The sequence below is a fragment of the Oreochromis niloticus genome, linkage group LG16, assembly GCF_001858045.2.
Source record: "Oreochromis niloticus isolate F11D_XX linkage group LG16, O_niloticus_UMD_NMBU, whole genome shotgun sequence".
NCBI lineage: Eukaryota > Metazoa > Chordata > Actinopteri > Cichliformes > Cichlidae > Oreochromis > Oreochromis niloticus.
The window spans coordinates 32,787,162-32,815,016 of record NC_031987.2 but is presented as its reverse complement, the minus strand read 5'-3'; the positions used below and the strand labels follow the sequence as shown (position 1 = coordinate 32,815,016).

At 40.2% G+C, this 27,855-nt stretch overlaps 1 protein-coding gene across 1 annotated transcript in view; it reads left to right on the top strand.

Annotated features, from left to right (window-relative positions):
* Positions 1-27,855, top strand: part of kcnh3 (potassium voltage-gated channel, subfamily H (eag-related), member 3) — a 166,934-nt gene that overhangs the window by 98,924 nt on the left and 40,155 nt on the right. The window contains exons 3-6 of the mRNA XM_005475158.3: positions 7,526-7,759; positions 15,113-15,247; positions 20,579-20,718; positions 23,686-23,938. Coding sequence (XP_005475215.1) covers positions 7,526-7,759; positions 15,113-15,247; positions 20,579-20,718; positions 23,686-23,938 — 762 coding nt within the window. The remainder of the gene's footprint in view (positions 1-7,525; positions 7,760-15,112; positions 15,248-20,578; positions 20,719-23,685; positions 23,939-27,855) is intronic.

Below are 27,855 nucleotides of genomic sequence, written 5' to 3'. Positions count from 1 at the left end.
ATAATATGTTCTAGCAGTGTTTTTAAATTTACCACCCAACGTACATCAGAAGAGGTACACTTCTATGTATCTCTGCTTAAAACACCCTCTGTGCCATCTGACATGTTGTAGGTTTGTCAGATACCTGCAGTTTCCTATGCAAGAACACAACCGCTACACTAGCACATATGTTGGCTTCATCCCCTTATCAGACACTTTCACAAAGTACAACAGTCTTAGTGCGTATAGTTAAGATGCAGCACTCTTTGGAGGTAGGATCTTCTTAGAAGGTCTTCCTTAGAAAGATCTTCTGAGGTGTTTCTCTAAGAACAGAAAAAAACATGCATGAAAGTCAGTTTGTGATATTGCAGAGCTGTGAGACTGACTGCACCCACTCTCAGACAGATTTGCAAAGAATTGTCATTTAATATATAAACACTGATCAACACGTTGCAAACAATCTGTCTGTTGCCGATGAGCGCAACTCCTCTGCAGCACATCTCTTTGCAACAGGAGACTTGAGTCACCTGGTTGTATTCGGGTTATATTCTTGTATAAAAGCAGGTTTACTGAGTTAAAGTACTGTCACGCAGCAATTAACTAATTGCCAGCTTAAACCTATTTAATTTCAAACTGATAGCAGACTAACTCCAACTTATTGCTGTCTTGATGCACCAAAGTCATTTCAAAGACTGCAACTGGTCCCAGACCTGGTCCCTGACTTTAAAGTAACAATTTTAAAGGCAACAAGATTGCAAGTTCATTATGTAAGGTTGCAGTCACTTTGTTGATGCTGTAGTGATTGAAGTGGCACAGTTCATTAGCAGATCTTGCCTTGGTGTAATAAATTCAGTTCACAGCATGGAGGGATAAATATAGATTTATCTTATAATTCTTTTGAAGGACTTTGAGAGTGCTCTGCATTACGACCACGACAACAAGGAAACCTCAGTTGCTGACTTCAGTACTGTCAGAGAAGTAAGGAAGATTGACTGTAACTGCTTGCTATGTACCATCGTGTTCATTCACGTGTCCAAACCATGTGTTGTTTGCTGTCTGTGCCTTCCTCGGTGCACCCGTACTGTTCCCCTGAGTCATTTAACAATCATCGCGACATTAATGCACTGAATTTCAGATCTCACCAGTTCATTTCCCACATGCCTGAAGTGACTCTGGAGTTTTGCTTAGTTTGGCTCTTTGTGACGTATGAGGTGCTGTTAGTGAGTCATCGAGCAGAGGTGATCTTGATATGCTGACATTTGTTCAGACTCCTGTAGTTGCCAAGGAGACAAAATGAAATGCAGCACTCAACTTTCTCAGACATCTGTCTGCACTTTCCTCAGTGTGACACACTGGATTAGAAGTAAATTTGATTATAAAAAAATAAGTAAATGAGTTGGTGCTGGCAGTCTGACGAGCTGCTGTCAAGTTAATTTCCTCTAACTCAGTTCACTTCCAGAGGTGACGGAAACGCTCAGGAGATGTGTGATTCTGTCGTGAATGATAAAAGTTTTGGTTGTTAGCAAGCCTTCTGTTGCTGAGTCCACATCTCTGCCATCATGTGGCTCATACCATCTTGTGTAAAAAAAAATAAAAAATATCCAAGCTTTATTGAAATAGTTGAATTTGTTGCCTCATATACTGTAGCTATAAAACAGTAATTTACTGCTGCCACTAGGAAGGCATGAAGTGGAAAGGGAAATGGAAACAATGCCATAAACACCATAAATCTTGTGACGTTTAAAACCAGTTTGAGTTGTTCACTCACTGGTTACTGTACAGGGTCTCATCAGGCTGCAGCAGTTCTCTGCAGCCTGCTTCATTTTGTCTGCAAACAGACAACATCTATTATTTATTTTTAATCTATTTTTCTTTTTTCTCTTTTGTTTATTTATGTAGTTAGTATTTCAGCAGTGTTTCTTTTTTCCCAAAAAATATAAATTATGAAAAATTCCCCTAATATGTGCCTGATGCCAAAGTTTTCTTAGAGGAGACATCCACCACCCCCACCTGCTGCTTAATGTATTTCATGCCATGTTCAGACAAAACCTTCACCTATCGCAGGTGTACATTTAATCTAGTGATGAAAAATGTGGATACATGAAGTTACAAGTAGAAAATATAAATGACATGTCGGTGGAACAGCCGATCACACAAGGGCAGGACAGTAAAACAACTCTTTACAAAACAAATCAAGGTTGGAGGAAGCACTTTTCATTTGTAATCCAAATTGCAGACAGCTCTGTTTGACCTCACAGAGTGTGGTGAGATGGCAAGAGACAGACAGCAAGACATTCATTAAAGGTGGCTCTGAATTTGGAATTGAGGCAGAAAAAAAGGGATGACGGGAAGAAGTCAACAAAACAGTACTGAGTAGAACATCAGAAGATGCATCTGAGCTGAGTGGATGCAACTATTATTAGGGGAGAGAGAGAGAGCAAGGAAGGAAACAGACATCACTGAGGGAAGATTAACAGGTAAATTTAGCCTGAAAACAGAAACCCATACTGTAAAGACCAATGCAAGCACAAAGATGACCATGATATTTGGCATGTTTGCTGTCTTTTTCTTCCCAGCGTTACATGATCTGTCATGACTGCTTTCTAGCCAATAGGCTGTATAAAAGTAGCACAGAGCATGTGGAGTTTGGCAAATGATACTAAAGAGGATTGACAGATTTGCAGCTGGATAAAGTGGTAAAACTACACCCCTTTGGAGCGCGAGTTGCATTCCCACTCGGTAAATGGCCTGTATTTATATAGCGCTTTACTGGTCCCTAAGGACCCCAAAGCGCTTTACATATCCAGTCATCCACCCATTCACACACACATTCACACACTGGTGATGGCAAGCTACGTTGTAGCCACAGCCACCCTGGGGCGCACTGACAGAGGCGAGGCTGCCGGACACTGGCGCCACCGGGCCCTCTGACCACCACCAGTAGGCAACGGGTGAAGTGTCTTGCCCAAGGACACAACGACCGAGACTGTCCGAGCCAGGGCTCGAACCGGCAACCTTCCGATTACAAGGCGAACACCCAACTCTTGAGCCACGATCGCCCGGTATCACTCGGTATCCAGTAAGCGTCCTGGCTAGACCCCCCATGCTAAAACTAAGCCCTGGAATGGCACGGCTACGTCGGCAGCCTGTCTGTGTGTGTGACAAATGAAATTTGAATTCGATTGGTGACTTCTACCGACAGTGCAGAGCTGTGTGTTCTGCAGTAATACAACATCTGTCACTGCAAGCTTTGCAACAATATTGCAAAATACCGACTTACTCTGCATCCACTCTCCAGTACAGTCTTTCTGTTACATTATTTTTTAAAATGTTCTATTTTAAAGCCATCTTACGATGTGTAGATGATAGATAGCAGCGCTATAATAATCTCAAATTAATTAGGACACATGCTTTAAATGCTTTTTTCAGATTTATCAAATGTCACTTGCTGAGCAGTTCTTACCTTTCAAAGTCATCACTCGTCTTCTGCTCCTGTTGTCTCTTTTATGCATCTTGAGAGCTGTTATCATTCAATTCACACAATACAGCTTCCTTTAGCTGGAAGCCCTACTTGTGCTGCACAGGAACAGTTTGTGTGTTTGGACACATTCGTCGAGCTGTTTGAAATGCTGCATTTTAAATTAACCGCCACTTAGCTGCCGTGTGCATGCCGAAGTTTGCTAATGTCGATTTGTTGATATCTGCAGCATGAATCACAGGTTTGTGATGGAAAAAGCAAAGATGTGTCAAGTGTGCAGGAGAAAACTGTGACAATCATTCCTGAACTATTGAGTGAGAATCTTGCACGGCTGCAAACAAAGAATGGGCTTGCTTTATATTATCATCTATTAAATGCTGTTAATTATTGATCTAATTAATCTAATTACACCTGGTGGCCAGAACCGAGGCCCCATTCCTGTTTTGGCCAACTTTAACCTCTGGAAACAATTAGGGGAGTTCATCTCGATGTCAGTTCATGAGGTGGGAGTAAATATACACTGTCATTTTTAAAAATTCATTGTTAAAAGTTTCAAACCAGTTTTCTACCTAACAGGTAGTAGGTGTGTGATACAGATGGGAATGATGCTGGCTTGTCTTTGTGAATTTGTTAAAAGTCTGGCACTCAAGGTTTGAACTTGCTAGAGGCAGGAGATGGCCTTTTGGCTTAGCCCCAAGTAGAGGGAATTACACTAGTACAGATATGACAGGATGAAAGCACAAATTGCTTTTTCAAACATCCATTTGAGTTTTAAAAAATAAAATAAAATTCTTAGGTGAAGAAAGCAGTACTTCAATGGCAGCTGTGGCTCAGGAGCTGCAGCGGGTTGTCTATGAACCGGGAGGTCAAAGGGTTGATTCCCCAGCTCCTCCAGTCTGCATCTCAAAGTAAGTTATTGAAACCTAGATGCATCCACTGGTGTGTGAACGTGGGCACGGCTCTTAGACAAAGTGCTTAGGTATAGAAGAAACTGTGTGTGTGATTGAGTGAGTGAGACTGGTAGTCAGAGTAGAAAAGCACTATATACTAGTCCAGTTATCAGTCGTGACCTCTCTGAAAGGTCTTCATAGAAGTTTTGTAGGTAGTTTGTGACGGCTAGGCTCTACACCTTCATTGTAGTACTGCAAGAAACCATAAAATAATAAATGCAATTTGTACAGCACTTTTCACAAAATAGCTACAAAGTTCTTTACAGATAATAATAAAATTTGAACAAGGCATAAAATAATATGACAGGTAAAATAAATAAGTCAAGTCAATTTATTGTTAACCACATAAAAACAACACAGGTTGACCAAAGTGCTGTACAAGCTGGAAAAAATAAAATAAAATAAAATGACATAAAATAAAATAAAATCAGTATGAAAAATTGCACATATATATATATGTACGGTATGTTCTGCTTTCCTAATGCTCCAGTCTTGCCCCTTTGATGAGTTCCTTGACTCAGCATTTCCTTTTAATCTGTCTCTCAATTGAGCTGAAAGCCAAACAGGCACACACAAACACATCTCATTATTACACCATAAAATATTTAATATGGGAAGGGTCCCTCAGGCCACCACAACTGATGGATCCATGAGAATGACTGAGCACAAAGTAATAAATACAGTATTTGCTTAGCTACATGACGGGAACCATTAACTGAATAAGCAGTAGCAAAATTTTCCACTTGGCGTTCACACATGCACGCACACCAACACATCTATCTACAGCTGATCACCAATCAGCAGCCAGAGTGTAGCTGTGCTTGTATCTTGAACAGCGGATTGTGCAGTGCATGTGCAGGCATGCTATTGACGGCCTCGGTTAATGAAAGCTGATGAGGTTTTGTGGCGACTCTTGACATTGTTTACTTCACCTCATCAAATCTGGTTTCTGATCTGTGAGGGTTCCTCATTTTGGAAGACAGCAGCCTTGCTTCCAGCTCTGTTTCTCCTTTCTCACAGTGATGCTGCTTTCATGTGCATCATATGGAATAGCTGATAGAAACAAGCCCAGTGGAGTCTTTTGAGGATTGCAGAATGCCTGCAAATATGGCATGAGTTCTTACTTTTTGAGTGTTTTAATGTTTGATATTGGGTAGTTTTTGGATTTATCCTGCAGGTAGTGGATATATTTTGCTGTTTGCTTTGCTTTTATCTACCAAAGCTGAAAATGTCTTTAAAGTTTTCAGTGTTATCTTTAGAAGTGTAGCTGTGGAAGAAATATGAAAACCTCAACAAGAGTAAGACCAAGCTAAAATAAAATTGTCAGTTAAAATCCAAAATGCTTCAATCACCAGAAGTAGAAATGATGCAGTAATGAAAGTATATGAACATGCACATTCAGTTTATTAAATTTTATGATATAGTTGATCTCCACAGCGCACTGACAGTATGACACTTATTCAGATCTTGTTTTTAATTAAAGAGATGCATTATAACAAAAGTAGTACAAATATTTTAAAAAACTAAAGATTTAGATCTGTAAAAGGGGTAAACTTAGGAGTAATTATAACAAGGAGTTATAGTTCCTTCTCTCTCCCCAACCGGTCGCAGCAGATGGCCCCGCCCCTCCCTGAGCCTGGTTCTGCCGGAGGTTTCTTCCTGTTAAAAGGGAGTTTTTCCTTCCCACTGTCACCAAAGAGCTTGTTCATAGGGGGTCATATGACTGTTGGGTTTTTCTCTGTATGTGTTATTTTTGGGTCCATCTTACAATATAAAGTGCCTTGAGGCGACTGTTGATGTGATTTGGCGCTGTGTAAATTAATAAATAAATAAAATTGAATAGTTCCATCCCTTTTCTTAACTGCTTATCCAACTCAGGGTTATGAGCAGGGATTTGGTGTGGCATGTCGGGGTGGAGCATATCCCATGTTAATGTCATACAAAGACTTAGAGGTGAGGTGGTTCGGGCATCTGACGAGGATGCCTCCTGGGCGCCTGCTGGGTGAGGTGTTCCGGGCATGTCCCACCGGGAGGAGGCCCCGGGGCAGACCCAGGACACGCTGGAGAGATTATATCTCTCGGCTGGCCTGGGAACGCCTTGGTGTTCCCCCGGATAAGCTGGAGGAGGTGGCTGGGGAGAGGGAGGTCTGGGCTTCTTTGCTTAGGCTGCTGCCCCCGCGACCCGGCCTCGGATAAAGCGGATGAAGATGGATGGATGGATGGTGTATATATGGGTGCTGTCTTTAGCTTAAACAAGTGTACAATAGAGATTCAGTTTTTTTAGAAGGTAAGTTTTTATTTTATTTCACTTAATGAATAGTTTTACACTTCCGTATAACACGCAGCCACAGAAACCATCGATGCAGTGCATCCATACACTACTGCTCCAACTCTTAAAAACTGATTCTACAAGTCAAATTATTTTTAGTGCATTTTAATGTACAACATGATCTTATTTTCTCCATAAATGTCCTTTTTTTCCTTTGAATGTAAACATCAGAAATGTCAGAACGACTGGATTTCTTGTTGAACTCGTTGATCACCTGTGCTCTGTGTGTGGTTTCTAGTAAACTTCATTCACTTTCATTTATTCTTGGTATTCTACCTTACCTCTCAGCAGCTCCATCCTACCTTTAGTTACTTTCTTTGCCATCTTCACTCTCAAAAGAGTGAAGTATGGTGTTGTTTCTCAAAGGCAACAGAACTATTGAATGAGACGGGTCGCCCTCCTCCTGCCATTCAGAGGCTGTGGGTTTTATAGCTGTAAGAAAGTGGAACATGTGGCCTACTTTTACACCAGGTTAACTAATGTGATGATTGTCAGTATAAATTAGCTTGTTGTTTACCAGTCCAACCCTTCAGGAGCCCAACACTGCACAGTCATAGTTTTTTTGCTCCAAGGCTACAGTCAGAGTCACAGCTAGCTTTTGTTGTTTTCTGGTGGCTGAGTTTATGTATTTTTTATCGCAAATGCTAGCGGTCTACTACATTGATTTTAGGCTTAATGGATATAAAAACATCCTTTTCGGGGCTGTATGTATGAACGTTGGCTCTGCCAGTTGTCTTCATGACACAGTCATAGTGATTGCTCTCTGCTTTCTCTTCTCTCTCTTTATAGACAGCAACTTTGTTCTGGGAAACGCCCAGGTGCAGTCTCTCTACCCCATCGTTTACTGCTCTGATGGTTTCTGTGAGCTCACTGGTTACGCCCGTGCCGAACTCATGCAGAAGAGCTGTGCGTGTCACTTCCTGTACGGCCCAGAAACGAGCGATCGGTCAACGGCCCAGATCCAAGGAGCCCTGGATGAAAGGAGGGAGTTCAAGACTGAGCTGGTCTTCTACAAGAAGGAAGGTGACCCCACATGAAAAATCTGTGTGTGTGTGTGTGTGTGTGTGTGTGTGTGTGTGTGTGTGTGTGTGTGTGTGTACAAACTTACAGGTGCTGAGGGAGCTGATGTTAAAAAACAAATTGGCTGTTTTCAAAAGAAGATATTTAAGAAAAAAACATTCAGAATTTATATTTTCTTTCCATTCTAAAATAGTTCAACAGACTCCTGTCAGGTCAGCTCCCAGGACGCTGGAGATACTCTTCTAAATTGTAAATCTCACATGGGCATGCTGTTTAAGTTTTAATCTTCCTAGAATTTGTGCTTTCGCTGCAAGCTGCTTTGCAACCCACCCCCACTTCAGCTTTTTCTTCTCCTGGTATCTATGAGATAATCACATTAATACGTGATGTACATATACTAGTACCATACCATACCAGCTTTATTTATAAAGCACTTTAACATAAAACCAGGGTTCACAAAGTGCTGTACAAATACAAATAGCAAACAGCATAAACATAATAAAATACAATAAGATAAAATAAAAATAAAATAAATAACAAAATGAATCAAATCAAATCAAAACATGTTAAAACAAGTTGAGTCAACCCCTTAAAGAGTGCCAAAGGCTTCAGCAAATAAATATGTTTTAAGAAGAGTGTTAAACTCAGAAAGAGAAGAGGCCTGCCTAACGTGCCAGGGCAGATCATTAAGAGATTTGAAAACAAATAAAAGAACTTTAAAAAGGATCCTAAAATGTACAGGTAGCCAGTGGAGTGAAATTAAAATAGGTGTAATATGCTCAGACTTTTTTGTTCCAGTAAAGACGTGCTGCAGCATTCTGCACAACCTGCAGACGCCTAATGGATGCATCACTGACCCACAATAAAGTGCGTTACAATAATCCAGCCTAGATGTAACAAAGGCATGGATTACTGTCTCACCAAGCTGTTTTGATAAGATGGGCTTTTTTTTGGCTAATTGCCTCAAATGAAAAAAGCTAGATCTTACAATAGCTCTGACCTGGATATCAAGTTTAAGATCTGCCTCCATTTTAACTCCCAGATTAGTGATGACTGGTTTAACATACTGTGCCAGCGAACCAAGATCTATAGTAGTGGTCTCAGAAGTGCCACCAAAAACCATCACTTCTGTTTCCTGCTCATTAAAATGTAAAAAGTTCAAAGCCACCCAGGCCTTTGTTTCATCAAGACATCTGAGCAAGGGGTCTACTGAGACACCATTTATCTTTTTAAGAGGAAAATAAATCTGGGAGTCGCTGGCATAACAGTGGAAAGAAAACACATGTTTCCTAAAAATAGAGTCAAGGGGTTGCAGGTATAGAATAGGTAGGTAGGAGAAAAGAAGGGGTCTAAAACTGAACCCTGTGGGACCCCATATTGAAGAGAAGCAGCAGAGGATACAAACTCACCAAGTTCACTCTGCCAAATAGGATCTAAACCACTGCAGTGCAGTACTCCTAACAACTAACAACAACTACTCTAAACGGGAAATTAAAATGTTACGATCGACTGTATCAAAGGCAGCAGTTAAAGCTAAAAGCACGATAATAACACACCTGAGTCAGTTGCTTAAAACACATCGTTAAAAACTCTTAAAAGGGCAGATTTTGTACTATGCAAAGCTTTAAAACCAGATTGAAAAGCTTCTAAAATACTCTGTTCTTCTAAAAAGGACATTAATTGCTTGTAAACTATCTTTTCAAGAATTTTTGAAAAAAAAAAAAACTCAGTTCGGAAATAGGCCTGTAATTTGCAATAATATCAGGATCAAGAGCAGGTTTCTTGAGTAGAGGCTGAATCACTGCATGTTTAAGATTCACAGCTACAACACCAGAGGACAAACTACTATTTACAATGGATTGTACAAATGGTAGTATTAATATATTCCAGCTGACCAAAGAGCTTTTTTCTTGCACCTCACTTGTTTCGATGTCACATTCTTAAGAAGTCAAAACTCAGCTACTGAAAACAACTGATTCTGGCTAATGAGAATTAGCTAAACGAAGATATGAAAGATTAAACGTGTGCGGAGGAGAGAAAGAGAGCAACAGCCAAGCAGAGAAATGAAAAATCTTAAGGGAAACAAAGCTAGTGAAAGACCAGAAGGAGAAAATCCTTCTCTCCATTCATCCACTCATTAATTGTTAATGAATCAATGGTGTGTGTGAGCTGGCACAGATGCAAAGGCTCAGCCAAATAAATAATAAGGGGAGTGGGTGACATATAGATAGAAGAGTAGCACAGGGAGATGAGGACACATCTGCTCCTCTGAGATATAAGGCTATAACAACAGAAGGTTATAAAAACTTGTTTCCCACAAATGCACATGTCACAAATTAGAAGCGATTCGTGCTTTTATCCGCTCTTCACTACCTCTTATTAACATTTTAGCAGTTCGCCAGGGGAGCAAGAAAAAAACAAACACATTTATATCCAGTTGGCTCTCTCAGATCACGACAATTCTCTTCTAAGCACAATTTTAGCACAATTTCAAAATGATTATTTATTCACTGAACACATAGTCATAAAATATTCATATCAACATGATTTACAATACCCCAAGCCTCTCAGTAATCCCTTTAATAACAGGTAAGTAAGTCGACGGGAACAACTTCGAAAAACAAAAGTGCAAACTGATCAGTGTTGCTGATCGTTTTTAACTCGGTTTCCCTGGGTCTTTTCCCATGTGTTATAAATAAATCTTCCTTTTTTTGGTACCGGTACTGGTTTTATTTTTTTGTATTTATCCACGACACCTTAAAGGCCGGTCCGTGAAAATATTGTCGGACATAAACACAAAAGGTTGGGGATCGCTGCCCCAGACGATCCTTGATGCCATAGGGTGAGAGCCAGAGGGAGCCATGATTCCGTTCATGTCAATAATTATTCCTAATATATTTGAATCGTTGCCTGTTTAGCTTGACTGTGCAGTTAAAAACAACAGTGACATCCACATGTTCTATATATAATTTGGACAAATCATTGATTGTTCAACTTTAGTTCCTCAAGGTATTCTTCAAAATCCTCGTGCCCTGCATGGATCAGAAGGATCATTGGATAATTCTGAGGACATCAGATCTGAGGCATGGTAGCTGTTGATAGGCATTCATACTCAATTTGACAGATCAATCTAAACAAATATAAATTAAAAGCAGTGCTCAAAAGCAGACAGTAGAGCCTCTTTAATGCTTTTGATTTATTATTCTCATTTCAATGATTTCCAAATGTGCCCCGTGTGTGTTGGCACTAAACTGTTTGCTTCTATCAGATTTGCCAAAAATGTTTTTGGCATACTTCATTTTTTATTATAAAGACCAAAATTTCTATGATCAGCTCTCCAAACATAAAGAGAACCTGTTGCTTTTAAAATGTCCTAACTTGTATTATAAGTTATCCTGATATCATCATTTGAGTTATGCAAGCAGAGGGGGAACAGAAGAGAGCACATGCTGTTTCCAACACTGTTGTTTACTGTCATGTTCCAGTCAAACAGGGACAAATCTGGCCTCAATATGGCTTATGTTTTTATTGAAGAAATCCTCCTACTTGTTTAAATGTATTATTTACATACATGATCCCCTTATTATTCTGGCACAAGTCTCAGAGCTCCAGGAAACAGTGTGCACTGTACCAGTCGCAGCCCATCACATCACAAATCAGAGCTTTAGATGAGTAACAGAAAACCAAAGCAGCAAGTTTTAGCCTGATTTCATGCATTTATGTGCCAGTAAAGAGGCCTAAATGTTTTATTTGGTACCCTTATATAAGGGACAAGGCTTGTAATGCACTGTTCACCTATTTTTCTACTGTCAATAAACCCCGTGAAGATTATCTGTGTATACTGGTTCATGTTACACACGTTTTATTTAGAGTCAGTCCCACATACATCAATCTCATCATCTTGTCACTAGGCAACCAAATATGTATTACTCCATGCCCCCTAATTATTTGAGGAAGTGCTTTTAAAAGATAAATTACATATTTTGGCCATTTTTAAAGATTTATACACTCAAAAAATCGGTTCTTGGCTGACATGAAGCAACACAACTGTAATGTATAAAACTATAAATATATATAAAATTAGAGATTTATTTATTGAAATGATTAATTATTATGGAACATATGCTTTGTACAAACTGAATGTATACCAGTCATGTACATTTCATTTGACCAGTTCTGTGGTGATCTGGTGATGAAGTGTATGAACACTGGTAACAGCATACAATGTTTTACAACAGTACATGTAATCAGATTACGTAGTCATCATTTTGGGCATAAATATTTTTGAGGTGGAAGAGCAGCATTTTTGAGACCAACTATGGTTTTTAGGATATTTCTATCGTGTATGAATCCAAGCCTGGTGTTGATTACTTTTTAAGATCACTTGATTTTAGAACTGGTTTAGCTCGAGTTTAAATACATTTCTGATGCTGTCAACACACAGACGAGCAGTTTTAATTATGCTATTTCAGCTATATTTGGCAGTGATCACAGCACTCGGTAAGGCAGCCAGGCGACTCTCCTGCAGTGAAGGTGTGTGTGTTATCTGTGGGACACCACACCTCCTCACACACCATGTGTATTCTGAGGGTATAGGTGGCAAAGCAAATCCCTCTATGCTGAAAGAGTGAACATACTCTCATAATACAATTAGGTCTGCTCTACTCTATTCTGAATTAGTAATAGGTAGGATGTGATTGATAGTCTTTCAGCTTTAATTCAAAAATGATAAAAACACTCCATTTGTGATTACAGGTATTTTTACATAGACTCTCCATTTTCACAGGCTCACAAGTAATTGAACAATTGACTAATGACTAGGTCTGAGGTAAGTCCAAAAGCCTGAATTTGCTTTTAGTAGCTATTGATGAAAATGTCAACACGGGCTTTGTCCATGGGAAGGAGGTCAACGTTAGACAAGATAGAATAAACCTAATCAAGAAAAACAAAGAGGCTAAATCAACATTTTGGTACAGTGGGTACAATGAGAAAAAAAACCTTCAACAAGAACACTCTTAAGGACACCTTCATGTATGAAAATATAGAGGGAGTCGAAATGAACCTTTAGTAAGAGTAAAGAACAGAAAGGCCAGATTAGATTTGGCTAGAAAACATTTTTAAAATGTTTTCTAGCCAAATCTAATCGAGAACAAAATTCATTGAACAGACGAAACAAACATTTCAACTTGTGATAGACTGATGGGAGGATAAGAGTATCAGGAAGGAAAGGAGTGACAAAAGATGTGAAGAATACTACCTGACCAGGATCTGACCAGCACCTGACCAGGATCTGACCAGCACCTGACCAGCACCTGACCAGGATGTGACCAGGATGTGACCAGGATCTGACCAGGATCTGACCAGCACCTGACCAGCACCTGACCAGCACCTGACCAGGACCTGACCAGGATGTGACCAGGATCTGACCAGGATCTGACCAGCACCTGACCAGGACCTGACCAGGACCTGACCGGGATCTGACCAGCACCTGACCAGGATCTGACCAGGATGTGACCAGGATCTGACCAGGACCTGACCGGGACCTGACCAGGACCTGACCGGGATCTGACCAGCACCTGACCAGGATGTGACCAGGATCTGACCAGGACCTGACCAGGACCTGACCAGGATCTGACCAGCACCTGACCAGGACCTGAACAGGATGTGACCAGGATGTGACCAGGATGTGACCAGGATGTGACCAGGATCTGACCAGCACCTGACCAGGACCTGACCAGGACCTGACCAGCACCTGACCAGGATCTGACCAGGATGTGACCAGGATCTGACCAGGACCTGACCAGGACCTGACCAGTACCTGACCAGCACCTGACCAGGACCTGACCAGCACCTGACCAGCACCTGACCAGGATCTGACCAGGACCTGACCAGCACCTGACCAGGACCTGGTCACTATTGTTAATAATATGTACAGGGTTATACTCTCTGGTCACTTTCAGTATAGCACACTCCAGCACTTCATATGGCAAAAGCATCCCAAGAGCTCCTTCAGGCCAACAAATGGAGTGTTTTTAAATGGGTGAGTTAGTCAGTCGACCTCAACCAAATTAAGATTTTAGTTCAGACAGTTGCTGCAAATGATTTGTAAAAAAAACAAAGACACTAAGAAGTCAACATTTAACTGCTTAAATAAAAGCTGCAGGTTTACACTTTCCTCACATTTCTTCTTCACTGCTGGTTTTCACTCGCAGTGTGTTTCTACACCACTCTGCATTTATTTGCATTCATTTTGAAATCCATTCTGATTCTCTATAATATAAAGATGGCAAAAATGTTGACACTGTCCAGATGCTAATGTCATTGCATTGCACGGTACCACTACATGATCACGCAGGAAACACAGTGTTCTCCAAATGATCAAGGCAAATTATTATTAATAATTTCATGGCTGAAAGAACCTTGTTTGGATTTGGAAGTCTTAGATATGGGAATAAATGATGCCGTTATGCACACCACATGATCTTGTATATTGTGAAAAATGAGAATAACATACTAGGTACCCTTAAGTAACATTTTTCAGTGTGCAAGATTAATGTTGTGAAGGTATGTAGTTTCACCCAAAACTAACAAAATTCATCTTTTTAGTTCATTTTGGGCCTGTTCAGGCAGATCAGCTGATCTCAGTCCAAGTCAGATGATGGCTCGCATTTTAATAAATTCCTTATGAATAATTTTAGGGCTATTTAAGCAACTTCAGCCTACCCACAGCTCCTGAGCGTCTGCATGCAACTTTGCAACCCACGTCCACCCCAGCTCCTCTTTTATGGTATTTTTAACTTAATCAGTGTGACTGATGCCTGCTCTGTTTTGTATCTGCACATGGAAGGAAATGTCTGTCTAAAATGTCAAAGTAATCTGCTCCTGAAGCCAATTTCATCAGGGCTTTTTCTGAGTCTGTGAACTCTGCATTGTGTACAGCGGCATGTACACGGCAGTAGGCAGTCAGATTAGACATCATTTTTAAACAAAACATTGCTGGTCACATCATTAATACTGAGCTAACAGCAGTCTGTGGTGGGTTAATGCCACTTTTTCACCACTAATTGGAAAATTAACAAATTGAAATAATGTAAAAAATGAGATAACATGAGTCACACACTGTTTCACTTGGTTTAAAATGTAAACTTACATTTAAATTCATAACTCACATTTATGAGCATCAGAAATAGTTCATTAAAGACCTCCACAGACTTTGTCTGTTAAAAGTGATGTATGGGACTGAAAATACACAGAGTTCGAAACATTTGGTGCATTAGGGAAAAAGATTTAACCGCTTCCACTTTTGTATTACGAAAGCCCACATTAATCTTAGGTTTGCATTTATTTTCTCTCCAGGTACAAAGTTCTGGTGTCTTCTGGACATTGTACCGATTAAGAATGAGAAGGGCGAGGTGGTTCTTTTTCTCGTGTCCCACAAAGACATCACTGACAAGAAGAAGGAGCAGGACCCTGACCACGGACCTGAAACTGGTGAGTTTGTGTCAAAGACAAAGTACAGTCGTGGCCCAAAATTTTGACAGCGGCATGGCTGCCAAAAGGACATTTTTATGTTTTTGCCAGAAAATCTGTGAAATCCTTGTAATTGTTCTGTATTATGTTATACAAACATGTAAAAATAAACAAGGAAAGACAGCCCTAAACTAAATAATCCAAGACAAACATATGCATGAACCACGTCAGCAGTTTAATAAATCCAAATATCAAACAAATTAAGGTGCTTTATCTTGATATTGAAGCGTATTCATTTCTGCTCTCATGTTTTTTTTAATCGCAGTGGTAGCTTTCTGGTTCCCTCTGTCAGTTTTACTGGAGCCAGGCGTGACCATATTAGATGGAAGGTGCTAATGTTAGCATGCTAAATATGAGACTTTACTGAAACTGAAGAACAGGCTGTATAAAAACACACAACAGGCTGTACTATTTGTCAGATAATGCCAAAGCAACAGCACAGGAGTGTGACGGTCTGTTTCAGGGAGTCAAACTGATAGATGTGACACATGTCTGTATCGCAGCTCGTCTGTAGGGGCATTCTCTAATATATATATTTGACTTGTTTTATTTCCCTAAAGACTTTGATTTTGACATGGGACAAAAACCCTGCGAACACTGTTGTTTTTGTGTTTTGGGTTATTTTTGGTGGAATATGTTTTAACCCAAACTCTATACGCAGAAACAAGTGATAGAAAAAGACATTGAGAGGAAAAGAGGTGATTTCAACTCTTCAACCTCCTCATGTGGATTTTATTATTGCTCATTATTGGTGTGTAATGTTGCCGTGGTTAGCGCCTCAAGGCAACTTGAGAATATCTGTCCCAGGCCAGTAGAATGGCAGTATTTGATAAATAACATGAAATTTGCATAAAGTAATATCTGTTCTTGTTACCGATGTCCCCATGTTTATGTTTCATTTCATGTCAGCAGTTATCTAGTTATGCTGCCATAGTGCGAGCCTAATTTTAATTACTCTTCACCCGTGAAATGGTGAAAGCAGGCAGAGCATTTGGCCCTTCAGCTTTTCAGTTCCACTGTAGTTTTTGTCATTTCAAGCAAACAACAATTAAGGCATCAATTAATAATTTGAATTGCGTATTTCCCCAGAGTAGATCTCACTAAGAGTCTGTCAATGACATGAACTCATTAATATTAATGACTTCCTCGTATTAGATGCACATTGTGAACCAGATTACGCACACATTGTGAAAATTGGTGAAAATACTGAATTGTGAAGAGCGAGGCTGCAATTTTAATTACTAATGTTAATTAGAGGCAGACAGGAATCAGTTATTGGTAAGTGCAGCATCCACTGACATTAAAAAGCACATCTTATAAATAGCTTTGAATCATTTTTCTCTGCGCACGACATAAAGAATCGTTTCATTGCTACTGTTATGCTGTATGGGTCATGCTACCTTTGTACACTTTACCGTTGTACATATCGAACGGAGGAAAGGGTGATCAGGGCAGCCTGCATATTCATTTGCATGCGCTGGTTTGTTTACATGAGTGAGTGTGCTGGAGAGGTCAAAGCAAATCAGCACATACATCGATTATTTTAAAACTTGTTTCTTTGTTAGTCAGTATCAGCCACGATCTCTCTAAATACTAAGAAAATGTGCTTCCTTCTTTCAGCATAGGATACAATGTATTAGTCCTTTATTAATAGAAAGGAGATAACCAATCACTGTGGCTGGCAGTGATGTGGCTCACATAAATTGTAAATAATAACAAGTTTTAATGCCTTAACCTGCTGATATGTTATGTTTGTTTCAACCCACAGAAATGCAAACATAATGTTTCTATAATAACATCTGGTTCTTGTGAATTTGTAGCATTGCATAATGAATATGTATAAGAACCAAGAACCAACCCACCTCTATCATTTCTCTTTCATTTTTTGCCCATGTGCTTAAAGAACATAGAAACAACAGCATAACACGGTACCTGACCATTAAAAAGGGGCGTAGTTTTATTTTTCTCAGGGCAAACTTTATTGATTGACCCTTGCATCAGGAGATGTTTCTCTGTGCTTCAAACAGGTGTACAAAGTAAAATATGTGAATATCTTACAGGTGTGTACTACATTTCACTGCAAGGTGTGAACAAAAACAGCAATCCAGCACATTTATACTGAACTAAAGCTTCCTTTTAACCTTGTAAATGCTGTCAGTATATACTATAATTTCAGAGATGAATAGCAATCGTCTAAGGAGACCAGAAGAAGAGTAATCAGAGCACTCGAGATGAAGTGGAAGTATTCAGAATTTGAGGGGGTTTTTTCGTAAACATTGCTTTTCAGAGCTGCTGTTTGCAATGCTTCATGGTGGTAAAAAATCACTTCACACACACACACACACACACACACACACACACACACACACACACACACACTTGCACAGTAGCTCTCCTATTTGGCTGAATATCTGCTGCAGAAATGATTGAAACCTGCTTTCGAACACCCTGAATGTGTTTTACGCACCACATGAATCAATCCCATTTTAATTCAAGCTGCCAAATTCGCAGCGTACAGCACGACACCACTGACGGAGAACAAACAACAAATGAGGGGAGACACAAGAGGTTTTTTATTTTGACCCATTCTTTGACCTGTTAGTGACTGAAAACATTAATGTCAGATTTCAGCCAAATAAACCGTGAAAGCAAAATGAAAGCTCGAGTAAGAAACATTTTTATGTGACCACTTCACAAAAGCAGTCACATTAACCTGCCTCACCTTTTCTGAAGTGGCACCACTGCCATATGAAATCCTTGTGACTGTCTCTATGTCATAGAAAGGGGAGTTATTTTCATGATGTTAGGCTGCTCATTTAACATAGTCCTAGTATAAGAGAGCTGAAGAATATTCACAATAACAGCTTAAAGCATCTTATTGAAAAGTGTAGTGTTGGGTCTGTTCCCACAAACCCCGCTAATTCTAGAGACTTATTCATCATGAATGAAAACAAGACAGTCAGCGATCGATCGATTACTTGCGCAAGGGAGGCCTCATCTGTGTCCAGCCCGAAAATGACCCCGACGATGGCCTCCTCCTGCTGCCTTTTATTGAGAGACAGTTCACACAAGAAGTAACGCCCACATAGTTCTAAGACAAGGCTTTGTATGTATGTGTGAACTTCTATATGTAAGTAGGAATGTGTGTGTGTGTGTGTGTGTGTGTGTGTGTGTGTGTGTGTGTGTGTGTGTGTGTGACCTCCTGCTGACCAAAGGGTCGTAAAAGCAGGAAGCTTACAACACAAGAAACAGATCTTTCAGATAGGATGTATCTACAATAAAACCTCCCCCAACACAAAGTGGTTAGAGGTGCTCAGGATCAAAGGAATGGCTTTGATAATACTGCTTGAAATAAGACTGTACAAATTTAAGAAACACAATGGCAACATTCAACAATTAGACCTAACATGTAGACACGTGCCACACTGGCAGCCTTTCAGGAATGATTTTACCAATGCAACCAAGTGCCTCACTTTTTAAAATCATTTATTAAAGAAATGCATAGAGAAAATCATGAAAATCACGAGTCTGATCACGAATCGGCAAGCTAGCAGGAGGGCCTTAGGGACTCCTGTGAATGCGACAACCGTAGGTGTATCTGTTCAAACTCACTGAGCTCGGCCTCAAGGTCAGGTGTCAGACGCCATATTTTCTGCATGAGGTAACTGAAAAACTGACATCATAGGTGTATCTGCTGAGAGGTTGAGGGGGAACCACTGGATGCTGGCAGGATTTTTCCTTGCTGAATTGCAGATGAGGGTTTGGTAATAAAAAGCTCGGGTTAGAAGCCTCACCACTGGGTTAGGGTAAACTTTCAGATGAACAAAATGAGAACTGTGGGTTTGCAAAAGATTGTGAAGAATAAGTCGAGATGTCAAAAGTGTTTCTGTGTGCTGAGTAACCTTTAAAGACGAGATTTTCATCTTCAAACTGTCCTTTAGACACGAAGGGGGAAACACAGCAAAACTCTGATAGCTTTAAGCAACAATGTGCATTCAATTCATTCTGCGTCTCAGAAACTGCTTTCAAGGAGACGTTTCTGAGACTTGCATTAGCACCTGTAAAATTATTCAGTCACCCGTCTCTGACCTTGAGTGCTGATATCTTTAAAAGTAACAAGAACGTAGCTCAGGAGAAAACAGCTACGTGCTCCCCAGATTAAAATTTCTGCGGATAAAAATATCTGCAGCCCTGCACTTTTGCCCAGCTAATGCGCCTTCTTTTTGTACATCTGTCAAAACAGGTGCTGGTGCAGCTCTTCCCTCTGACACAAAACACACACCTTGTTAAGGCCATGTGTGTGTGTGTGTGTGTGTTAGTTAGTGATGGTCCTCTGAATAACCCCACGCTGTATATGTGGAAAGAGGCACAGATGCTTTTCTTCATACACCATCTGAACCGCCTGAAATCCAGCCAAGATATTATGTACAAATCAAATTTGCTTGTTGAAAATGAAAATGATTTGGTTACATGGGTGGGCACTTTCCAGCCATGGTTATAATAAATCATGTTATGAACAGGGCAACAGTTGAAACAGGACATTAAAAGTGGAAATAGAGGAAATATTTTCTATCTGAATAATAGCTTTACAAAGAACAACTCCTTTAATCTATTTCTTAATCTATCTGTTGAGCCCTCAGCGCACTCGGTTTCAGTCCTTTTCTCTCTTTTTTTGATGATGATGAAAGTTATGATATGAATAAGCTACTCGGTGGGGTCCTGGTAAATTTTACTGATTCTGTAATCCAGGTCAGGGAATACCATTTAAAAGGCTTCATCCTTTTTCATGTGTCTCAAAAGCAGCTCATTCGGTTCATGAGATTACAAGCGTCCCATATAGAGTTATAGGTTGGGTTAATATCCAATCCTTAACAAACCCTAACCCAGATAAACTTTGACCTGGACCCGGACTGGGGTGTCAAACTCATCATGGGCCACAAACAGCCAGCATTGATCTGAAATAGAGCGAAATAATGAAATTTCTCTTTCTGTCAGTGTGAAGATGTTTAACCATACAGTTAAATCTATCCAATATATGAAAAAGAAGCAAACTTCCATCAGTCCATCTCAGCTTTTCTAGTTTTTCACAGACTCTGTGTGTCCTAAACAGACCTCTTTACTTAATGTTATGTTTTCACAGCCTTACACGTACAAATAAAAAGGTAGCAGTCAAAGCATTACTTCTGAGCTATGAGTGCGCTTTAGTCGGCATGCAGCGGATGAGACAGAAACTGGTTTAAATTCCTCTCGTTTCTTGCATCAAAGCTCAGCATGTTTCTGTCTCCTCCACAGATGAAGAGACGGGTCTGGAGGTGCATCAGGTAACTCGCCCTCCGGGCTTCAACGCCAATCGGCGCCGCAGCAGAGCTGTGCTCTATCACCTGTCAGGACACCTGCAGAAACAAGACAAGAGCAAGCTCAAGATCAACAATGTGAGTTTCTCTGCTACATCTACATGACTGAGGTTTCTCTGTGTGGTTAACATCAACCCATGAAGCTCCCACGCCAGCGTCGGGAATTTCCTTACATGTGAAACAAGCTGCACATTAACAAAGTCAGGAACTTTTAGTTAGTTTATTGATTTTTTACCATTGACCATGTCTGCTGTGGAGGTCCCAGAATGAGGCCAACACTGTATCGCTCATCAAACAGCATATAGCTCCGACTTTTTGTCTGTCATAAACTTTGCTTACATCAAATGTTTTTGTTACATGTCAGTTTTATGTGAGTTATTCCAGTCTGTCCAATCAGCGACGTGGACACAGTGACGTGTGGAGCAGTTACTGACTAATTCGAGGAGGTTTTTTGGATAAACCTCCAGCGCAGGGCTTGGGTGGGTTAGCAGTATTTCCACTATGTTTACGTGAGAAGCATTAAATTTAGGAATGTAAAGTCACTGGCTGCAGGCTAAGTTTGTGGCCAGGAATATTCTTTTCATATTAGAGTAAAAAAGAAACATGTTTGGATGCCAGAGGAAGTGTTATTGTATGCCAGGCTGGCTCCAGACTGCCTCTCATTCAGTCATTAGCTTCACTTGGGACTTTGGCACTGGCGTTGACACTGAAGTGACAGAGTTAAAAACATGAGTTTACTTTATTCATGCAAAACTTTTAATTCACATACATGTTATGCAGCCATGAAAAGGTTCTCCAAAGACTGGAGTTGGGAGAAAAAAAAGGTTATTGCCTCATTATGATGAAAAGCAGTCAGTTTAATTGCTTCCCTAGTTGCAACAGAAGTCCCTGAACTAAACAACAGGGGAGCCGCTGATAGCACAGTAGCTTGTATTATTTGCCTTAGCAGGAGTTCAGACTGAAAAAGAGTTGAGCGTTAAAGCAGTGCACCCGGCTGTTGGTGGAGGTGTGTGGTTTAAAGTAACAGAGACAACACAATCCAAATATTTCAGCTTGAGTTAAAGATTGTGTGTCAAAAAACAAAACACTGCAAAGGAAATGTTATGAAATGGGAAATTAGTGCTCAGACCTGACATCACAGGAGATGATCACTATAGCTGTGTGTTAGTGAGCTGACCTCTCTGTAGGTCTGCTGCAGTCCAGCGGGCAGCGCACGCCCTGACAGATGGCGTGAAGGACAAGAGGACTGCGCTTGGTTTCGGTTTACTCCGTGGTAAAGGAGATCTACATGTAGCTGATGTCACTGATTAGGAAACATGCAGACTGATGCAGTTTGCACCCTGCATGTTAAATGGCCACCAACCAACGGCAATCATTATTTGCTTTTTTATTTTCTCAAAAGAGGGAAATCTATAACTTGTGTACAAAAACCGAGAAGCTAACGAGGAATCACGTGATAGCTGATGATCTAGAAACTGTAATAACTCCTGGCCCAGGCTAAAATAAGCAGTCAGGACATTATAAAAAATATCTTATGGGAGGTTCATGTTATGAAGCACCCAGGTCTTACTCAGTAGGTCTTTCTTACTTAATGAGAATCTCACCGTTACCCAAAGAATGACTCTTCCTTTGATTTCCCAGAAACAGGCTTTAATTAAGTAAAGTAATCAAAGAAATGATTCAGGCTCTATGTAATCAGTAATAAATGTTTAGTGTCTGCAGAGTCAGTCAGGAATGAATGAATGGATGAGCTAGATCAGATAATATTGAGCTAAACTTTACCCAGTGATTCACTAATATAAAGATCTCACTGCCAGTAAATAAACATCTACTATAAATTTCACTAATGAACAGATAATCAGCTACCAGGTGATTCCTGATTAGCTCATTATTTGCTTTAATGCAAATCATTTTTTCCATTACGTGTTACTACACGAATAAGTCCGATATCCAGGAAAAAGTCATTTTTAAAGCGCGGTGTGTCATATAAATTACTAAAATAGTATCAGTTTTGTTACCAGTGTAGTTGTCACTTCAGGAAATAAAAATAATGTATTACAAGTCTTTAGTTTAAAATCTTACTTGAAGTTGGAGTGTTTGAGTTTCATGTAAACTTTTACAATCAAGCTCTTGTTAAACACTCTGACAGAAACAGAAAAAATCATTCACAGTGCTGGAAGGCAGAGGTGAAGGTCAGCAGAGAACTGTTGCACTGATAGAAGCCATCACTGTGCACATTTTGCATGACTTTAAAAACATTTGTGTCAAGGATTAATCTCCTCGTTACTTTCTACATATACATACATTAACTATGCTTCTCACATAAAAATAGTCCAGAATACAAAAAACATTTACATTAAAATGAGGCTAAATAAACAAACCCAACAAAACAACAATCCCATTAGAAAAAGGAAACAGTATCATTTGTATTTCACACTAAAAGCCTGTCTGTACAGTTTATACATTGTTTATGTTGGACATGCAAAAATCATAGTAATCATAACAACTCAGGCTTATAGTTGCATGAACTGGATAAACTGAAAGTACAGCTACGTCAGGTTTTTACTTGAGTGCAGAGAACCTCACACAGGAAACAAAATGAGTTCTTTGATTAATCTGCCTGATTCCAAAGGAAATGAATGAACTACAAATAAAATTCTTTTTCATAAAAACACATTTCACAGGTGTGAAAGTTGATGCTTGGAACCAGTGGTCCCACATTTCTTCTTCCTTCTTAGTGCTGGGAAAACCCTTTTGTCACAGTGTTTGTAGACTTTACTAAAACTCTGCAAAAGCAATAACCCACTTATGAATGGTTGAAACTGTTTTCATGGCTGCACTGTGATATCGAGTGGAATGAATCTGAATTCTCCACTCCTGTGGACTTTTATAACGCCTCTGCACAGTGTGAGCTTTCGAAGCTTGAAGTGGCTCGATAAGCGTGTGCACAGGGCCGTGTTATCGTGGCCCGGCAGAGGGACAACGAGAGAGATGTAAAAACCTGAAACGGGAGAGCTGTTGACATCTGTCTCCCTCTCAATCCAGAACATGTTTGGGGAGAAGCCTCCGATCCCGGAATACAAAGTAGCAGCCATTCAGAAATCTCGCTTCATCCTGCTCCACTATGGAACCTTCAAGGCCGGCTGGGATTGGTTAATTCTCCTGGCGACTTTCTACGTGGCCGTCACTGTGCCCTATAACGTGTGTTTCACAGTCGGGGGAGGGCGGGATGAAGGCAGCGCCTCACGCAGCCCGCCCAGTGTCAGCGACATCCTCGTCGAGATCCTCTTTATTTTAGGTAAGAGAGTGTGCCGTCTTCTCATGTTGGTGCTTTGTTCTAACCATCCACAGAACTTGCTTCCTTCAGTAAGAAGTCTTAGAGTACCCCTCAAAAGTATGGATACGCCTAGAAAGTAGGAACCAAGCCTGAATGTTTTCCACCATTGTTTAACATATGCTGAGGACTTTTCCTTCCCTCTGTAGTCTAACTCTGTCAGTCTGCTTCTTGGTCAAAAAGCCCTTACAGAGCCCAGAAATGTGTTTTTGGCTCATTTTGCTCCTGAAAAATGATGGGTAATATCTAGATGAGAAACTGTGTCTCAGTAGGGTGTTGTGGAAGTTGTAGGGGTTAAGTTCTGCTTTGAATTCTGAAAACATCTCCAACAGTCTCCAGCAAATTCTTTCCACAGTCCACTCCGCCTCCATCTTCTGTTGACACTTGCTGTATCTGATAAAATATAGCATCTTAAATCAAGAAGCGCACACTAAATTTGTCGGATGAGAGTCTAGACTTCCACCGCTCTAGTTTCCATTCCTTGTGTTTCCTGGTCTGGACAATTCTGTTTCCTGGTCTCCCTCAGCCGTGGTTTTCTTAGTAGCCTTAAAAGCTTAATAGCCTGATTCCCAGTCTCTTCCAAAAAGCTAATAAAATAAAATGCGTGTGCTGCCTAGAGTCTGTCCAGCATTAATGAGGCCACTGATGAATATGAGAGGCTGTTAATTGTTGATTTGATTCTGAGGCTGGTAACTCTGCAGCAAAGGGAACCGTTAGTCTTCCTTTTGTCTTCATGAGAGTCTGTGTCCTTACAGCAACTGATTATTTTGGAAGAAACTTGATAATTGCTAAATTGATAAAGTAAATCGAGAAGGTAACGATGGACTTGCTATAATATGAATTAATACAATAGCAGTTGAGCTCTGTTTACTGTATACCAAAAAATACCTTGACACAGCAGAGCAGCGGCTTAAACTACAAAAAAATACCACGAGTGGACTTCTGAAAACTGCCACCTGTTGAATGGACTACCTAGTATCCTCATTATCAGCTCTATAGCTTTATTTGCTGCCTCTGCTATCATAGCTTTGCATTATTCACATTTATCTGGGCCTTGGCGCGGGGCTTCAGTTAATCATCTGCACATGAACTGATTTATAAATAGAGTAACAGTTTGAAGTGACAGGTATCAGCTCAGCAGACATCACATTTGAAAAACTGGAAATTTAATGCTTATAATGTCCTCATTTTCTCAGATATAGGAGCTTTAAATATTGTGAAATGTCCTGCAAAAGAAACTGAACTTTCAGTTATTCAAAGATGGGTGAAAACACTCTGCAGTTTAGTGCAGGATAAACAGGTTAGCATGCCGTACTGTGGTCAGTTTACAGTAATGCACTGGTGCACAGCAGCAGTCGTGTACTTCATCAGAGTTAGTAGAAATTCATTTAAATTTATGCTGATGATACTCACTAACTTCCACCTTTTAACCAACTTTATTCTGTCTAGTATAAAGTCAGCATATAAACAGCATACTGCATGTGTAGAGGATGGAAATCAGCCAAGATAGCTCATCTGCTTACATCTTATTGGACTCAGTTCACCCATAAAGAGCAGTAAGAGTAGCAGCAGCAGCACAGGTCAGCTGTACACTAAGAAAATCTACTGGAGCCCACAATAGAAATGATTGTGAGTTGCAAATCTTTTCCACACTCTGAGCCGCTACAACTGACCATCTGCTGCATTCAGCTTTAACTCCTGACTGCACTCACCTTCATGTTCAGGTGTGGCAAACTAATCCATCTACAATGTAGCTGAGCTTTTGTTAAAAATCTTCCTTTTCTCTTCGAATGTTCCTCATTAGTCTTAGCATAGCATGAGATTCAGTTGGCTGCATATAGAAATAGCTGTCCTGCAAAGAGCAACTTCGATAGGTTCACATTTCAGAGCTTGTAGTTTTTCACAAAAAAGTTGTATCCACTTTTACCTTAGTGTTTTTTAAAAAGGGGTGTATACTTCTACTAGTATCCAATACTCTAACACAACCTCTTAACAGGACATCTCTGACACAAACCATTTAAGCTTCTCCACCTATCAGCCACCATCATTTTGAAGCAGATTGTTCCTTCCCCTCTCAGAGGGTTTGAACAAATGTGGGTGGGCGTGCTGTGTACACACTCAGAGCTGTGTGCACGAGACGACCGTATTGGGGTTATCCTCTCTCTTTGACATTACAAAAATCAAAGAAGATAAAAAAAAATGGTGTGAAAACAAAAGTGAAGCCTGAGCTTTTGGGATACTTGAACATTCACTGACCTCATTTTTGAAACTCTGGCCTTGTTCAATATGAACAATTGTAACAGCACATGGCATAAGATGAGGAAAAACACATTAGGCCAGCTTAAGAAATCTCATTAGGTGGTTAAAAACAAAAGGAAAATGGCCTGAATGAGTGGGTGTGCAAATAAAGTTTTACTGTAATTGCTGCAAAATTCTTCTTGATTATATTAACTGTCTGCTGATGGGAAGTTAGTCAAACAGCCTTTGTCTGATATTCATGTGACTCCTAATAGAAGTTCTCATTATAAAAGTTCTGTTCAAGTTTTTAATGATGAATGTTGCAGGGAAAAGGATATGAGCCATTCCACAATAAGCCATTACATCTGATTGTTAAGTCATTTCCCAGAAAACAGCAGGCCTCTTTGTCCTCAGTCTTGTCCACCCTGACTGCAGGAAACTTACATGAGTGCTCTTCAGTGGACGATTTGTGTTAATGGGAAAGAGTGAACACAAGCTCTCCATCAATAAACTTCCGTAATGAAATTACACGAGCCACCCGCAGTTAAATGTCTGACTCCTGTCAGTCGATAGCCCATTTATTAGGACTAATAGGCCGTGCCTATTTATTGATACATTCACCAGCAAACAATAGTGGATCGAAATAGTCTGCCGGGACACCTTTTATTCATTCATTTCGTTCCTTAATACCACGCAGAAAAATTAAAATCATAGAGCAAACATTGAAGAGCTAATCATGACTGTTTGTCTTTTTTATTGTCGTGTTGTCCTCATCTGCTTTTTTTCAGCAAGCTTCAAAGCTTTGGCTCTTTGAATAGGATCATTTCATACTTTGAAGGACTGGGTGGTGCAGTTGCTGTGTTTAGCTGTATGTTGTGGTTCTTCTGGAAACAAGTCATCAGAAACCATCTTGAAATTCCCCTGGTTGTTCAAAATGCCACAGCCCTACAGCTAGAAAATCACTTACCCTGAGAGCATGAGCTGGTTTCTATTGCACTTTGTTGATGTCCATTCAATTAAGGAGAAGCCGATAATGCTTGATGCACTGAGTGATCACCTAGCCAATCTAGACAAGCAAATTCCTGTTATTACCAATCCACAGAAATTGGTGACAGTTCAGCAGGGGGCACACCGAGGACACTCATGAGACCTCAGTGAAAAGCAGTGAATGGAGCTGAAATGGCTCAAATAATTTGTTACACCTTCTTCTACACACACACGCATACATATACCATAGCTGTCACAAATATCTTATGAGTAATTTGTCCACATTGAAAAAAAGCAATAATTATGTCATGTTTTTATTTTTTTAGACCTCATACTGCAACAGACTGGCAATTTGTCCAGGGTTTACTCCACCACCCATCCTATGGTAGCTGGATGGATCCCTCTCACAAACAGTTTGATTATATTCTCACATTGCACGAGAGTTTATTCATTAAGCGTCCAAGTCCAACATATTATAGCCACGTCATCAGTCAGAGGTGAGCTTCAGTTACTCGTCTACCCGTTTTAGAGCCTCCTCAGTGTATTAACACCTGAGGTAACAGTGGACTTACAGCCTGCACTAACTGCAGATGAACGGCACCCAGAGGTGACTCTGGGGATAAACCTGAGAAAATACTGCAAATATTGGTCTGTTT